This window comes from Vigna unguiculata, chromosome 6, assembly GCF_037176805.1.
Source record: "Vigna unguiculata cultivar grain cowpea cultivar isolate G323 ecotype 2 chromosome 6, ASM3717680v1, whole genome shotgun sequence".
In the NCBI taxonomy this organism is placed as follows: Eukaryota; Viridiplantae; Streptophyta; class Magnoliopsida; order Fabales; family Fabaceae; genus Vigna; species Vigna unguiculata.
Genome location: NC_140797.1, coordinates 34,494,518 through 34,511,400, shown reverse-complemented (window position 1 = coordinate 34,511,400; position 16,883 = coordinate 34,494,518). Strand labels below are relative to the sequence as shown.

The 16,883-nt window shown below is 29.6% G+C and overlaps 1 protein-coding gene across 2 annotated transcripts; it reads right to left on the bottom strand.

The window, feature by feature from the left end:
• Window positions 1-3,916: 3,916 nt before the first annotated feature.
• On the bottom strand, window positions 3,917-9,025 carry LOC114187724 (WEB family protein At5g55860-like). Of its 2 annotated transcripts, none has more exons than XM_085674864.1 (3): window positions 8,660-9,025; window positions 7,330-7,543; window positions 3,917-5,915 (listed from the first exon to the last, which is right to left on the bottom strand). In XM_085674864.1, exons 2-3 carry the CDS (start codon window positions 7,504-7,506, stop codon window positions 4,131-4,133), a joined length of 1,962 nt encoding a protein of 653 aa, XP_085530990.1. In that variant the 5' UTR covers window positions 7,507-7,543; window positions 8,660-9,025; the 3' UTR covers window positions 3,917-4,130. The 2 variants fall into 2 exon arrangements, with proteins under 2 accessions (XP_085530990.1, XP_027931848.2); XM_028076047.2 differs by having other exon boundaries at window positions 8,665-9,024.
• Between the last annotated feature and the right edge of the window lie 7,858 nt (window positions 9,026-16,883).

The following is a 16,883-nucleotide window of genomic DNA, read 5'->3' as shown; positions in this document are numbered from 1 at the left end:
TTTTAGCGAAAAAAAAATGTCATTCACATATATTTTAGAAACTCTATATTCTTTTTAATGAAGTGAAAGTTGTCCTTGTAACATTTCTCACCTTAATAATTAATTTAAAGCATTACATAGTTGAAAAAAACATAAACCAACTTATAAATATATAAAATGTATTTAAAACTCTTCATGAGAAAAACAAAATAAATTTTTGAAAGATAAATAATACTTTATTAATATTAGAGGATCTATACAATATTAGTCTTATATACTTAAGCAACAACTACTCTCCTTAGGAAGACAGTCCCTAGTTCTATTGCTTCAAAACTTGTTCATATGCACTAGAGATGTCAAAAAATTCGTACATATGGGTATCTGTGGATAAAATATGCAACGAGTAGAAAATTGATATTGTAAATAGATACCCACGGGAAATGGGTAGTGTATTTTTAATACCCGCATGTTAACGGGGCGAGTACAAGTATCATAGTATTCGTACACGTGGATACAGGCACCCGCTATACTCTAATTTAAATTTTAAAAATAAAAAAATATGATTAAAATATTAACATATTGATTTTGAATGAGTTATTTTTTTATCAATTAGTTTTAAAAAATTTATTTTCTTTTAAACTGTCATTCAACACTATTTAAATGGGTTATCTAGACTTTGTTTAAAATTCATGAATGTTATGTATTGTATTTTATTTGAATTTACGATTAAAATATGTTGTTAAATATTTATTTTTATTTTTTTGTAAATACTCGTAGGTACCCGTAGATATCTGTAGATATTAAAATATTATTCGGGTTCCTACATAACGGATACCCGACGGATATGGGTACGAGTACAAAGCAAATATTTATCCAACGGGTAGGGTACGAGGGAGCTACTACTCGTACCCTACCCGTCCCGTTGACATCCCTAATCACAACACAACATACAATAAGGTAAGTTAAAGTAATTTAAATCATACTTATTGTACTGTATGGGTCGGTCGGTTGATCAACTGCCGACCGGCTAGGGTGACTTCCTAAATGTTCTCTCATCGATCAAGTTACGATGCTCGACATATGAAGATATGTGTGACATCGACCGGTCATCGGTCAGTCAAGTTATAATCAACATATGAATATATATGTGACATTTACTGATCATCAGCTCTCGACAAACAAAAATATGTGCAACATCGATCGATCACCGGCCGATCAAAGTCAGTAACATGGTTCTGCATTGCCATGAGTAATAGGATTAATTAGTCATGTGAATTGTAATTGTAGTGCATGCTTAGAACCATTCTAAGCTAATCCACCTATGGTATGCGTTAACATCAATTGACTAAGGAAAGTCTGAAACAAGAAAAAATCTTTACAGAACTCCTTAATGGATTAGCTCACTTATCTTATCAATTATGAGATGCATTGAAGTTAATGCACTCACAACCTGACCACGATAATCAATTAGGTAAATTTTCTAATCCATTAATCTGAGTAGTAGAGAACTCTTTTTAAACAAATCTCAACTCAATTTCATTTTTACGAAAAAAAAGCCTCGAAAATTTGTTTTGAGTGATTAAGATATGAGAGTTCTTGCATTCTTGAAGGATCTTACACCTAGGTTTTCAAAGCTTGAAAACATGGAGTTGATTCAGACAGTTGAAGCTTGGCACTAGGGATCATTTGTAAAATCTGCACAGAATAGGTGTATTCGTTCCTTTCTTTCCTTTAACTGTTTCTTTATATCTTATTCATTGTGTAGGTGAATGTCTGATTGCAATTGTGTGAAGCATTGCATTTAGGAAGAATTCTTGATTAGTTGATTAAGATCTTAAGTAATTAGTTTTGAATTATTTAGAGAAACTCTTAATTCTTGAAACTCTTTTCAATTAGTAGAAATCTTTTAAGCTCGGGTTGCTTAGAAGAAAATTAGATGTAGATTCATCTTGAATCTAACTAGTATTGTCCTCTTTTCTTACCTTTCTGTTATCTTTAATGTGTTTGGGATAATCCATTTACACTGCATTGGTTAATTGATTAGAACATCTTATAAAGATCGAAAATAATTCCAAGAATTGTCTAAAAATATCAAAATCTTGAAATATAAATTCACCTCTCTTGGTTCCTATATATTGGACGTAGCTATTTTAACAAAATATTGTACTTTAAAACGATTAAACATAATTTAGAGAGACAAAAGTGAACAACTATATTTTACATCTTTAATTTTATTTGTCACGTAAGTCATTTGCTAAATAGAATTTTAACTAAAATCGAATTTGACTCATTTGGGTGTTAAAAAAATAATTTTTTTAGGAGGCAAAACCATACTTTACCCATTTTTATTTATCACATATGTTGTTTAGTAATGAGAAAATATAACAAGTTAAAATATAGACTAAAAGGATAAAATACGTCAATATAATTATTGAATAATAATATGAAAATCTCAAAGGTAAATAACAATATCTGATATAGATATCCTCCCACTCATTAATTTAAGCAAAATAAAGGTGGCACCATAAAGTGTCACAATGTCTTCACAATTTTACATCCTTAACATTCATATTATAGTTAAACAATTATAATCTCTTCCAAATGTAAAAATCGTTGCAAACTTTATGTTTTAATAAAGCTTTTTCATTATCAGAACGTGCTGGTTTAATATTCCTATAGCTAAACATTCATTATATCAATCAATAAAATTGAAGATATTACTCAGAGAAAATGGACATGTTGCCTTTAAACCTTTTACTAAATCTCAGTTGAACTAAAACATGTATGTTTTGTCTAAACTATCATTTGGATACTAAGGCACAATTTCCTGTAACTTCATTAATCGTTTTTAAGAGATAAAATATAAATAATATTATATTTGTCATTACCTAATGTAGTAAAAACGTTTTTTTTTTAGTTTCTAAATAGTTGAAGTTTGTAATAACTGTTTTAATAAACCATATTAAGATCGATTTTTTATTGACTGACTTTGAAAATAAAATAACCCATGAAAACAAACGGGAAACTAAACCATAAAAAACTATTAGAAAACACAGGAATTTATGTGCTTCAACTTCTATTCCACTGCCTCTACAATAATATAAATGATATAATAAAAAAAGAACCATAAAACGAATTTTTCACATAATAGCACTATGTCCCATTTTTTTTTTCTCTAAATACCACACTGTATGTTTTATTTATAAAAAAAAAACATTTTTATTGTGCTAATTCAAAATTCAGATTCTGAAAATCGAATTCTGAACGCGAACTAGTACATTTTGACTTACTTTTTTATAAGGTACACCAAAAACAGATTCAGGGAATCAAATTCTGATCTAACACACTAAAAGTGTGTTATTTGCATAAACAAAACGTAGATAGTGCTGTTTTGTATGAAAATTCTCATAAAACACATTTTAGTTTCTTAGATTTTGATTAGGATGATGCATCTTTTTGTCAAGACTGTGTGCAGTGGTAGGTGGTCCAATTAGTCCATTTACGAAGAGGGTGAGACGTTCTTGGAGTGTGGTAGAGAAATTAAAGAAAATTTATGTGTTATATACAAAAATGAGTAGTTAATGTTTAGTGGTGCAAGTTGCCTATAAATGGAGAAAGGTTAGGTTAGAAGTAGCTTTGCTTTGTAGTTTGAGTTATTTATGACAAGTTAGAGAAGGTTATGCAGTTGAAAGTTTTACTCCTTATGGAAAATTGAATAGTGCATTAAAATCACCATGATTTTTGTGCTGTATCTTTCACTACCTTGACATTGTATTTTAGTATGCATAGAGACACATTTATAAAGTTTTTCTTATGAACCAAACTGAAATGAAGTATTTGCATTGTGCATTTCCTAGAATGGTAACCAAACACTATTCACATTACACAATACTTTGCTTCAAATATAGTTCAAACTACCAGCCATGAAAGCTTAGTATTAACAGATGAAAAAAAAAACAATAGATTTTAATCTTACTTCTGGTTCCATTTACATTATGCATCTCCAAATTTGTCACCAAACTATAAACACTACACAATCCTTTCCTTCAAACAGACTACAACGACAAAATCTGATCAAATTCCTCAACTACACACAAATAAATGTTTCTCTCAAATTCAAGAGCTGCACAAACTGCTGCACATTACATATTTCATAGAGGGTTTTCACCAGGCAGATAAGAAGGAGAGCCACCCTCAACCTGGTTTTTCTTCCTATGGAAGATGCCGCTAATATTAGGCAAGAGGGCTTTTTTTGAAACTGAAACCTTCTCCTTTTCAAACTTCCTCACCTGCGTAGTTGTATGAGGAGGATTCTGCTTTTGAATCCTGTAGTGCTGAGGTGATGATTCTGTTGACACCTGTGTTTCAGCCAAAATTCTGGATGCGGCGTCTGCAGCCTTCTTCTGCTCCCTTTCGCGCCATCTTCGGAGCTCACTCTCCACTGCCCTTTTTGCTGCTTCAGCCATTTCAGCCTTTTTCAGAGCCTCTTGTGTTGCAGCCTTTATAGCCTCAATCTCCTTCTGAGTTGTCTCTAACTTTTTGAGAGCCTCATTTTCACTGGCCTTCACAGCTTCAACCTGTGCCTTAGCAGCAGCCACTTTCATGTCTGCTAATTTGTCAGATTCCTCAACTTTATGGCTTAGTGAATCAAACTCATCTTTTGAGATTGTGATCACAGCATCAGATTCAGATGTGGATGCACGAGCAGCAGTAGTTCTTTCAGTTAACACTGTAATCTGGTCAAGAGCTCTTTTCTCGGCTACTTTTGCTGCTTCTGCTTCTTCCAGTGCCACTTTAAGCTTTCTCTCTGCTTCTGCTAATGCAAGTCCAGTAACTTCAGCTTCTTTCTTCAATTCTTCTGTTTTTTTCTTCATATCTTCTGCTTCCCGCCTTGCATTTTCAGTTTCAGATGTCAGCTGGCTAAGTGTCAAGATCATTTCCTCAGATACACCTCTAACTTTAGATTCTTCTGACATGCAGACTTCAAGCTCGGACTTGCTTTTGCGGAGCTTGACGTGCAGATTCCCAACAATGGATTCAGTTTCAGATTCCTTCTCCTTCAACTCAGAATGTTCTTTCTTTACATTCTCCAGTTCCACCTTGAGAGATTCCACTAAGCTTTTAAGAGAGCTTTCTTCATCTGCTACTTTCTGCAGTGACCCCTTAGCATCATCAAGCTCCAAAGTGACGCTTTTCACAGAGTCCAAGTCCGAGGTCCTTTTATTTTCCATTTCCTTTTGAAGAGCCCCAATTTCAGTCATTCTCTCCTCCAGCTGCATTTCAAGATTCTTGGAAAGCTCAGGACTGAATTCCTTCTTTAAAGCAAGCAATTGCTTTTCAGATTGTTCCAGGGTAGCTTTATACGATTGTCTTAGAACATCTTTCTCAGCCAAAATCATTGCTTGGTGTTGGTGTGCTGCAATAGATGCAAGCTTTGCTTGCTCAATTGACTCCTTTACAGATGAAATTTCTTTAGAAATCTCAGATGCTCTTTCTGTGTTTTCCTTCAATCCATCTTCAGCTTCTGCTGCTCGCTTGAAAGCAGACTTTTTTGCATCCAAGCATGAATCATACTCTTGTCGAGTCTTGCTCAATACTTGCTTTGCAGCATCAAGTTCTGTCATGACAGCTGCATACCTTTTTACTGCAGAATCTAATTCTTCCTTCCAAGCACTACCTGTTGCGTCAGGGATACCATGCTTTTCTTCTGCAAGTTTTTTTGCCTGACTCTTTGCAGCTTCGGTAGTCTTGATCGCTAACTCCCTAGAATCACCAATAATTTTCATCTTCTGTGTCAAATCCTCAACTGTTCTTTTAGCCCTTTCAAGCTCCACAAGAGCTTGAACCTTGGTAGTTTCAGCATTCTTTACTTGTTCCCTTAACTTGTTCAGCTCCTTTTGGGCTACATGAAGTTGTGTCTCCTTGGCCAATACTCTCTAGTGAAAGAACAAACTTGTAAATTGGAAATTGAAAAAGACAAAGTACAATGAAATCTATCTTGGTAGAAGGAAATATAAAATTATTAATGGATAACCTAATTTAGTGGTCAGAAGTTAGATCAGCTGGTGTTACTAGAACAAAGTGGTGTACAATTAAAACAGATTACTATGGTAATTAATTATCTAAAATGGTGGATATAGATTTGCATAATGTTACATGGAAAATGTAATGTTGCCCTTGAGCATGTTGAAACCTGTGCCAATTCATTCTTGCACAAGAGATTCCTTCTTAAATGATGAACACAACATCTTCCTGTATTCAGATCTTTAAGAAAACTGAGCAAAAACAACTTATAACAATGTAATTTTAATATCATTAAACCATTAACACTGCTGAGACACCTGGAATTCTTGTTTACGATTCCCATATGCTATATACACGTTCACACAATTTTGAGTAGAAAAAGACCATTTTAGGAACCTGAATTGTCCTCCAAACCATTTATGTAGTCAAGCTGAGAATTATAATTTTTTAATAAAAGCTAAAACTATTGAAAATGCTCAGGAAACTCAAAGTAGTTAAAACCAAAAGGTATAATAAGTCCTTGGGATGTTAACTAAAACCCTAAATTAACTATTTAAGTTCATTTTAGTCCTTACATATATTTAATATTATCACTTTAATAACACAATTTTTTGAATTTTGGACAAATGTGATTGCCGATTACACTTTCAAGAACGAACTTCTAATTTCATTCAGTTCAGGGACTAATGTTACTGCACCCTACAAATTTAGGGACCAAAGTGATCGTTTACACATTCACATTGTTCATTCTATCAAGCCACAACATTACAGAATGATGATATGGCACTGATAGAAGGAGATGAAGGATTTAAAGAAGTAGAGTGTTAAGCATGATATGAGAATGGTTTTGGGGCCTCTGGTCATAAAGGTTTCCCCATGTCCTATGACTTTTTACGTTCTAGTCTTTTTTATAGAGAGAAAGAGGGAGGATACTCTAGTATGCAGAACTGAAACTTATACCATAGTTTTATCAGTGCAGAGAAAATTTCCAGAGTTGCTCAATAGAATTGAGTCTGCATTTTGCAAGTCCTAATATAATAAGGAAAACTAGTCTGGCAATGTTATAGAGTGAAGTGCCTCCTCGCACAATGGAGAGAAACACGGGACGATAAAATAGTGCAAAACTTTTATTAAGCAAACTGGATAAGTATCTTCTCCATCAAAATGCATGTAGTCAATTTGTCATAAAGGTTTTTTTTTTCCTCTTTTTATCAATTAGAGTTAAAAAGACTACCTTGAATCATAAAATGTTTATGCTACATCATGCAACTTCCAGTGTAACATTGTTGTGGTAGAGAACACATCCAAGTACAAAACAACAATTACCTCAGCAGAATAAGGTTTTGTCTTCTTAATAATTGGTTTTTCACCAGAGAAAGCACCTTCACCAAATAGAGAGACAGCATCTTTAACAGACTGAAAAGGTGGGCTGGTGTCAATCTCTCCAACCTCAGGTTTTGGATTAGGAGACTCAGTGGCACTTTGCCGAATTTTTGCTACCATTGTGTCTTATAATAATATTAAGTAGTTTGAAGCCAACCTGTTGCAAACAAGTTAGTAGAAAGATATTAAAATAAAATAATTATCATCATGAACTGGTAAATTATAAACGTCAAACATACAGAACTCCATATTAGAAGAATATCAGACAAAACAAGACCACTATAAAACCAAGTTAAAGAAGAAAAACTCCATATACCAAAAATCTATCACAGTGACTGTGTGATGGACACAGGATCATTCTCCAACCAAGGGGAAAAAGTAAAAAGTTATTTTTGTGCAGTGTCAAGAATCAAGAGACATGATAGAACCCTAAAATCACTAATACAACTTGCACTTGGATATATTGAAACAGTAAGATTCTCTCTCAAAAAATACTTCTGAGTTTTGAACAGTCACTATCAATAGCTTATTCTGGATTAAACTCCAACAGCCTACTAGATTCCAGAATACCTCCCCGTTCTATCAAATCAGAACATTCAAAAAACAACATACTCCTCAAACAACAACCAACTTGTATCCACACTACAACCCCCTTAATGCATAAGTATAAACAAACCAAAGAATAAAGAATATTACACAATGTTAAGAGCCCATTCACAAAACCATAATAAATTGAGGAGTCAAGGACCTTTCTGCAGTGCAAATAGGCCTCCAAAAACAAAATGCAAAGATTTCAGGCAATCCAAACTTTACATGCAAAAAAAAATAGTAACGAAAAACTTAAAATTCCACAATCTATTTTTTTTTCAAAGGGTTTTCCCATCCAAACAACCCCTTCAGAATAAAAAAAAAAAAAGACCACAATTATTGAAACAAATTTATTCTCTAAAACATGAACAGAAGTTTGTCCAACCTACACGGCAGAGGGGATAACATCGCAATTAAAAAGCCCCAGAAGTAGGTCAAAACGACCCGAAAACGACAGAAAAACATCATCAAACGCCGCAAACAGAGCATGAATTGAAACAACAGCCAACGAAGCAAAAAAACGACGAACGACAAAAACAAACGAAAAACCGAAAGCGGCCTCTCCAAACAATCCAACAAAACCCAAAATCACAAAACCATCAAAGCCTCCACCTTCATAAATCCCAAGCGAAATTCACAAAAAAAAAAACAAAAAAAAAAAGAAAATAAGAAGAAGAAATAGGACCTCACCTTCCAGGGCCTCTTCAAAAAGCTGACTCTCAAAATTTCCAATCAAAAGCTCCGATATTGAATCTCTCCAGAGCGAGAAAGAGAAAGTTATTAGAGAGAGAAAGTGATGTGTGCGTTTGAAAAATCCGAAAGCTGTTCGAGACAAATTTTTTGTTTCAGCTGTAGTCAAGTTCAAAGAGATGAGAGTGCGGATCGCGTGCACCCGTTCTCATTTTAAGACTCTCCCTTTCGTTTCAGAGCGTTTGTATACCCTTGTTCCTTTTCCATGAAATGACCCTTTTGTCCTTAGCGCATGGCACTAGGGTTCGCCACGTCATCGGTGGCACCGTCCAAGAAAACACCCTCAGGTGACGATGACCTCAATAGGAAAACGAAAGAGATGGTAGAGAAAGCAGTGTTTTAGACAGCAAAAAGGCAAATTCTTTTATATTTTTTTTCATTCCTTGTTTTTCTAAGTTTGTCTCCAATAATTGAGAGAGAAAAATAGATTAAAGTAAAAAAGAAAAAAAGTACAAGAAAATCGATCAAATAAAACCGCAAATTCTTACACATGTTAATGTCGTAAAGTTTAATTTTTTAACCTCAACAGCACATCTGTGTGTGACTAGGGTTATTGGGGTAGTTGTTGTTGGTGAAGTTGTTTGGTAGTTTATAGTTTTTGTATTCTTTTTGAATTAGGGTTCTTTGGGTGCCGAAAGGTGACACCTTGCATGATAACATGATATTATACAATTCATACATCGCTTTCTGATCCTTGATGAAGCAATTTGTGGGTTTTGAATAGTGCCAAATTGTCCTACAATTGGATTTTATAGGACGTTGAACCCTATATACTTTATTCACACTTCCTTTATTATTGTTGTTTCTTTCCCCCATCTCATTGTCATCATGAGCATGTCCTAAAAAATTAATTACTATGTCCCATGATTTTGTTATTATGGTTTTTTCTTTTTCTTTTGTTTTATCACATGTGAAGAGAAGAAAAAAGTCTCTTTTTTATGCTGTAAAATATTATCTATCATCAATTTTTTTTCATGCAAATGTTAAAATTTGATAACATAAAAAAAATATAAGTAAAAAATGAAGCTTAAAAAATGAGAATACTTACACGTTAAGTACTTAGTTTATACAATGAGGTTATTAGTATTTATTGTTATTATGTGTGTTGAATTCTCATATACGAGACTCACGGCATTTTGAAACCGATAATAGTGTATTTTAATATATATGTAGAGAATGACTTTGTTTTGAAGTATTCAGAATAGCATATCTTAATTACCACCACTTGTATCAAGATGTTAACTTATTCAACGTTTAAAGGGGTTTTCTTTCTACACCCTAATATTTCTTCTGCACCGCGAAAGTTTTGTGCCATTCCATTTATGCCCTTCAAAAATTAAATGAAAATTAAAAGATGAATTAGATAGAAGTAATAATTAAGTAATTATAAAGTTACCTAGGTGGCTGCCTGAACAAACAACATCACTTTGTCATCAGTGGCGGATGTTGACTAAAAATATTGAAGGGTCAGAATAATATAATTTTGAGATCATTATATTTCGTCATTAATATAATGCTTTAAAAAATTACTTCTCTACTAAACAATTTGATTATAATGTTTCAAAACATGTGAAGAAATATAATTTATCTTGTTTTCATAAATAGTTTCCTTTTTTTATCACTTTTTAATAATGAATTTATTCTTTTATTCTTTATAAATATATATTTTTTGTACATAATATTAAAAAATAATTTATCATAATTTAATAAAAAATTGAGGCACATAATTATTAAAAGAAAAATATATTATGGTTAAGTCACTATTAAAAAACAATTATGAGAAAATACATTATACATTTTTTTTCTATATTCATAAAAAATAATAAACAAATAGCTAATGAGATAAAAAATAATATTTTCATTATCAAGTGAGACAAGAGACAAGAAAGAAATAAGATAAATGAGAAATGAAAGGAAAAATAATTTGTGTCTAACTTTTTTTTCTTCAAATACAAAGAGAAAATATATGAGACGAGAGATTATTACAATTTGTGAAAAAACTAAAAAGAAAATAAAAAGGAAAATAAAAATTATATTAATAAATATTTGGTTTAAGTATTCTTTTGATTTAGGTTTTCGTTTAAAAATGTTAAGTTGCTCTTCCAATTTTTTTAGTCTCAATTTGGTCCCAAATTTTTGAAAAACTAATGCAATTTGTCTTTTACTTAAATTTCTTGAAACAGGTAAATGATTCTTTCATTAAAATTGAAATTCTTAATATGAATGATTTGCTTTCTTGATGTGATTAATATAATCTTAGTGTCAATTTTTTGACAAAAAAGAGGAACCAAACAAAAAATTAAGCCTAAATATTTTTATTCTCTATTATCTATTAACATTAAATATTGTGCTTTATAAAAAAAAATATATCATTTAATTTTCATTAATTCTTGAAATATATTACCTATAATTTAAAAAATTCAATAAAATTTTAATATTATATATATATATAATTAAAAAGAATTCAAAATTTGGAGGGCCATGACCCCTCCTTGCTCCAATAAACATCCATCCCTGCTTGTGATGGTATTTGCTATATACTAACGCACTACACTCCCAAATTTGCCTTTCACTTTCACACAAAATTAGATGTCAACTTCCGATATTTAATTTTCTCGGAAATCATGTTAATCATATCCACACCCTTCCGGAAGTAGACATCCAAAAATGCAATTGACCGGATGTCGATTTTCGATTTTAATATATTTTCGGATATGGTGAATTTGGTAACATAAGTGGAATTGTAATAGTTCTGGAAATCCACTTCGGTTAAGTAAGACTTGTAGAATTTTTATTTTATTTATACTTGATTTAATTAATACTTTTATAAGGTTTACTGTATAATTGTGCTTTATTATATTTTTATATTTTTATGCTTTATTCTATTTTTATTTACTTATGCTTTATTTTATTTTTATTTATTTATGCTTACTTTTTTTACTTATTTATGCTTTATTTTATTTTATTTATTTATGCTTAATTTTTCTTTTATTTATTTATGATTTATTTTATTTTTATTTAATTATGCTTTATTTTACTTTTATTTACTTATGCTTTAATTTATTTTTATTCATTTATTCTTTATTTTATTTTTTTACTTATGCTTTATTTTAGTTTAATTTATTTATGCTTTATTTTATTTTTATTTACTTACGCTTTATTTTATTTTTATTTATTTATATTTTATATTTAATTTATTGTTGCATTAATATTATTATTTTCATTTTATATTTTTTATTGTTTTATTATTTTTATATTTTATAATAAACAAATTCAAAAACATATTCAAATTAAAATTATTTACATTTTCAAACTACAACATAAAAACTAAAATAAAAAATATAAATTAAATATTTAAGAAATGTTGAAATAATAAAAATAATAAAATTTTAAATAATGAATAAAAAATTTAAACTAAAAGAACAGGAAGTCGACTTCCGGAAACATACTTAACCGGAAGTCAATTTCCGGAAGTAACATCCCCAATTTTTACTTCTGGAAACTATGATAAGCTTATGGAAGTCGATTTTTGAAATTTACCGGAAGTTGACTTCCGAAAATTAGATTTCCAATTTCACTCACTTCCAAAAATCTCTTCACATCTGGGACTTATGATAAAGTTACGAAAGTCGACTTTCGGTGATGGTTTTTTAAAATCATTTTTCACTTACGGAAGTCAACTTCCGATGATGGTTTTTCAACAACATTTTTCACTTACGGAGGTCGACTTTCGGTATGTGTTTCTATCTTACGGAAGTGGACTTCCGGTGGTAATTTTCAATTTTAACCATTTTTCACTTACGAAAGTTGACTTCCGGTTTGTGTTTCTATCCTATAGAAGTGGACTTCCGAGGGTAGTTTTCAATTTTATTTTCCTTCATCGAAAGTCGTGTTCCTTGACCAAAAGTCGATTGCTTCACTAGAAGTCGACTTTCGGTTGTCATTATCGAGTTCCCATTTTAGATCCGTGGCTTTCACTTTTGGTTAATGGTTTCACAATATCATAACATCAAAATAAAACACTTATACTCTACCCTATTCGTAAATCATTAAAAATAATTTACATCAACAATACGGAGAGGATATTACTTGTGTAAATGTCTATGGTGTGAAGAGAAAGGAGAGATAAAACAACACAAGGACTACAATGGAGGAGAATGGAGGAGAATGTGGGAGAATGTGAAGAGAAGAGAAAGAGAAAATGTGAGCTTCGTGGGGGATGGGAGGAGAGTTCTGTGGTTGTGCTTTTAGGCTTAGGGTGAGATGTGATGTGAGTGAGTTAGTTTTCACTAAATAAAAAAGAAAATGTGAGTTTAATTTTTTTAAAAGTTTATTGCTAGTCAAATGGTCAAGGAATACTTTTGAAAATTAAAAATTATTTGGGAGTGTAAAAGAAATATTGGAGTTGCAGGAAGAAACCCCACTTTTAAAACCATGGGCCAACGCCGGGGTGATTTGTAAGCCCAATTCATAAATGGCCTTTAAAATATTTGCAATAAGACAATTGCTTTTTGCCCTCCCATGATTTCTTTTTTCATGCACTTCCATGGATGGATATGTAAAAAACAAACAAAAATAATCTTTAAAGTAAAATTATATGCAAAACCTAATTTTATCTCATCCAATATCTCATTTTGCGCTCAGTTTTATTGAGTTTTACATTGTAGTTATTAATTAGTGTCATCTTGTAGTATCAATTTTAACGTGAATTGTGGTGAATCGAATATGTTTTAGTTCGATTTGTGATTGGTCCGCTAAAAGAATGTCACGTTAGTTTGATTTGTCAAAATTTATAACTCATCTTCTTAAAGGATAAGCTGACAGTTCGACTCGTCAATTTCCTTTTTAATTTTTTTAAATTTGTTTATATAAAAATAAATAAAAATTAAAAATACTTTTAATTATATAAATATTTTTAAATTTTTAATTGATTAATTAATGTTTTAATCGGATAAATTAAAATAATTATCATATTTATATTTAAATTGATTTATTATAATTAATAATTATAACTTAATTTATAAATTTTAATAATTTAAATTATAATATTATAGTATATTTATCTTCTTACAAAATATAATATGAAAAGTTAATGTTTTAAATAATTTTTCATTTTTATATTTAATTAAAAAAGTAACATGTTAATTAGTCTTATTTCACTTTTAATCTACTAATTTAGTAGGCCAAGCAGGTAAGGTCAAAACGAATTGATATGTTAAAATTTTCAAATTGACTTATCTTATTTTAGACCGTTGACGGATAGATTCTTTAGTATTGGTTTCTTTGTCATATCTAAATGTGAGTGGTAAAAGTGTTAAGAAAATCAAGTTTTGATTTATATTCTTTCATTTTCTTTTGTTGGCCATGATATTTCATATTGTTTTATATGAGTTTTCTAACTTACGGAACATGGGAAATATTTCAGGATTTTTCAATTCAAAAATGTTTTGAATTAATAGTATATTTTGGAGTTCAATTTAAAAGGCTTTATATCCGTAAAAATATATTGTAGATTGCCCAATTTGAAAGATTTATTTCTGCACAAGCTTTCACATGGGTCGAAAGAGTTAATTAGGTGAGCCATAAAATCAATCTTTTTCTTTTAAGAGGTTCCATTTAGGATTGTGCGTAAGTATTTCTGGATAAAATCTGTAACGGGTAGAAAATGAATATTATAAATAAATATCTGCAGGTAATAAGTAAGGGTATTTTTTATACCCGCATATTAATGGAGTGAGAACGAGTATCACAGTATCCGTGGATATCCGCACCCGCTATACTCTAATTTAAATTAAAAAAATTTATTAAAACATTAACACATTAATCTTGAATTAGTTATTTTTTTATCAATTGGTTTTAAAAAATCTTCATTTATTTGTAAATTGTCATTCAACACTAATTAAATGAGTTATTTTCACTTTGTTTGAAATTTATAAAGGTTATGCATTGTATTGTTATTTAAATTTATGGTTAAATTTTTTTATTAAATATTAAAATTTTATTTTGTAAATACCCACTGGTATCCGCAAATATCCTTGGATATCAAAAAAATATGCGAATACCCACACAAATATAGGTACGAGACAAATATTTATTCGACGGGTAGAGTACAAAAGAGTTACTATCCGTACTCTACTCGCCCCATTGACATCCCTGTTTCCATCATACAATTTTTTAGAAAAAAGTCAATTAGCCACAAAGTCTTCCTAAAGGAAACAATAAAATGTATCTCCTACCCAAAGGGAATAGACGAAAAAACATAACATTATATTGAATTTCGATAATTACACCATTCCTGTTAGAATTTTAATTTAATTATTTTCTTATTTGAGTAATTTGTTAAGAGAGTATGCTGGTTTAGGGTTTATTTTCAGATGTTTATCTCGATTGTTGTTACATTTACGAAAGTTTGGAGGGAAAATTTTCATAGTAGACACGTTTTAATCTATGGAAGGAAAATTATTATGTTATATCTAATCAATGTTTCAAAATAGTTATACATAGAAATGGTAAATAAACTTGTTTCCGTAAGTATTGTTCGAATTCGTTCTCATTTTGACGATAAATTCTCGCATTGACTGAGTATGAGGAATCTCCAATTTTTCAATTAGGCATGAGAATGGGTATGGACATGTACATATCCGCTCTATACCTGTTCTATACCCACCATAATACTCGTTCCCACTTAAATTATTAAAATATTCATAGTCAATATATATATATATATATATATATATATATATATATATATTACTACACACTTTTTATTTTTTAATTATTCTAATTGTTTGTTTTTTATGAAATTCATTCGCATCTCTAATATATTTTTCATCATATCACAACCTTTTATCCAATTATGTTCAATTGATGTATATTAATTAAATACTTTTTATGTCTCATATTTGAATATTTTTATTCTTTTTTAATTTTTATTTATTGTATATTTTCCTTTCAAATGAAAATGTTTAACACTCTTAATTCAAGTGTTTAATAACATAAACCTTTTCATTTACTAGGTAATATACAAAAATTATCTTTTTAGTCTATTATTATTAATTTTTGTTTCATTTGAAGAACTCTTTTGTTTTGTTAAAATAATTTTTATTATTTCTCAACCATTGACTATGTTGATATTTGAAAATTTTTCCTAGATTTCTAAGATATTTTTCATCTTATCACACTCTTAATATATATTTGTTTTCCTTTGTGAGATTTCATTCAATAATCTCAAATTATTTTAAAGACACATATTTGATAATTTTTTAATATTTTCATTTGTTGTTTATTTTTATCATGTATAATACTATTTTTATATATTTTATATAATTTTTTTTTATTTTCTAACTCAATATTAAACTGTAATTTTGTCACTTAATTGTATAAGTATATTTTATTTACTATAATATTCAAATTTATATAATTACGATGATTTTTTTTTATCACCATCCAACATATATTGAAGTTCAAAATATACATAATCTACGTTAAAATTTTATTATTATTAGTTTAATCTTTATTTTTTGCATGATTTTGATCAAGTAATGGGTTATAACTTTTATTAGTGTAAAAAAAGAAAATCATTAGAATTTAAAAAATTGAAGTAAACAGACATTTAAAATATATTTTAATTTGAATATTTGTTTTCCTTTTATATTTTTTTTAAAATATTTTTAAATTTTATCAAATAAGTTTTATTAATGTTTGCAAATTTAATAAATGTTTTGGTTCTCATAAAATTTTATTTGATATTTTAATTTGAAATGTATACAATTATAATTTCTTTCTAAATATTTGATATCAAAGAAACAACCCTCCACTTAATATTGAATATTTGATAATATTATATATATATATATATATATATATATATATATATATATATATATTATTTTATAAAAAATAATTAATTAATATTGAAAGAGTAAGAAAATGAGTATGTGTATAGGTACGAGTATATACCTGTTACTCAATGAGGATGTGGATGGAACAAAAATTTAATATCCGTTGGGTTCGGGTATGAGGACGATGATGAATTTTTCTATGGAAATGAGTATGGAATTGTAAAATCCGTACCCATCCCGCCCCGTTGTCATCCCTAATTATATATGGGTGAAATATGTGATAGAGTAATATATATATATATATATATATATATATAT

Bases quoted from the DNA above. Each gene is read 5' to 3' on its own strand.
- LOC114187724 (XM_085674864.1), bottom strand. From the start codon at position 7,506: ATGGTAGCAAAAATTCGGCAAAGTGCCACTGAGTCTCCTAATCCAAAA. The intron at 5,916-7,329 runs GTAATTGTTGTT...TTCTTTCACTAG, and splicing joins CAAAACCTTATTCTGCTGAG to AGAGTATTGGCCAAGGAGAC.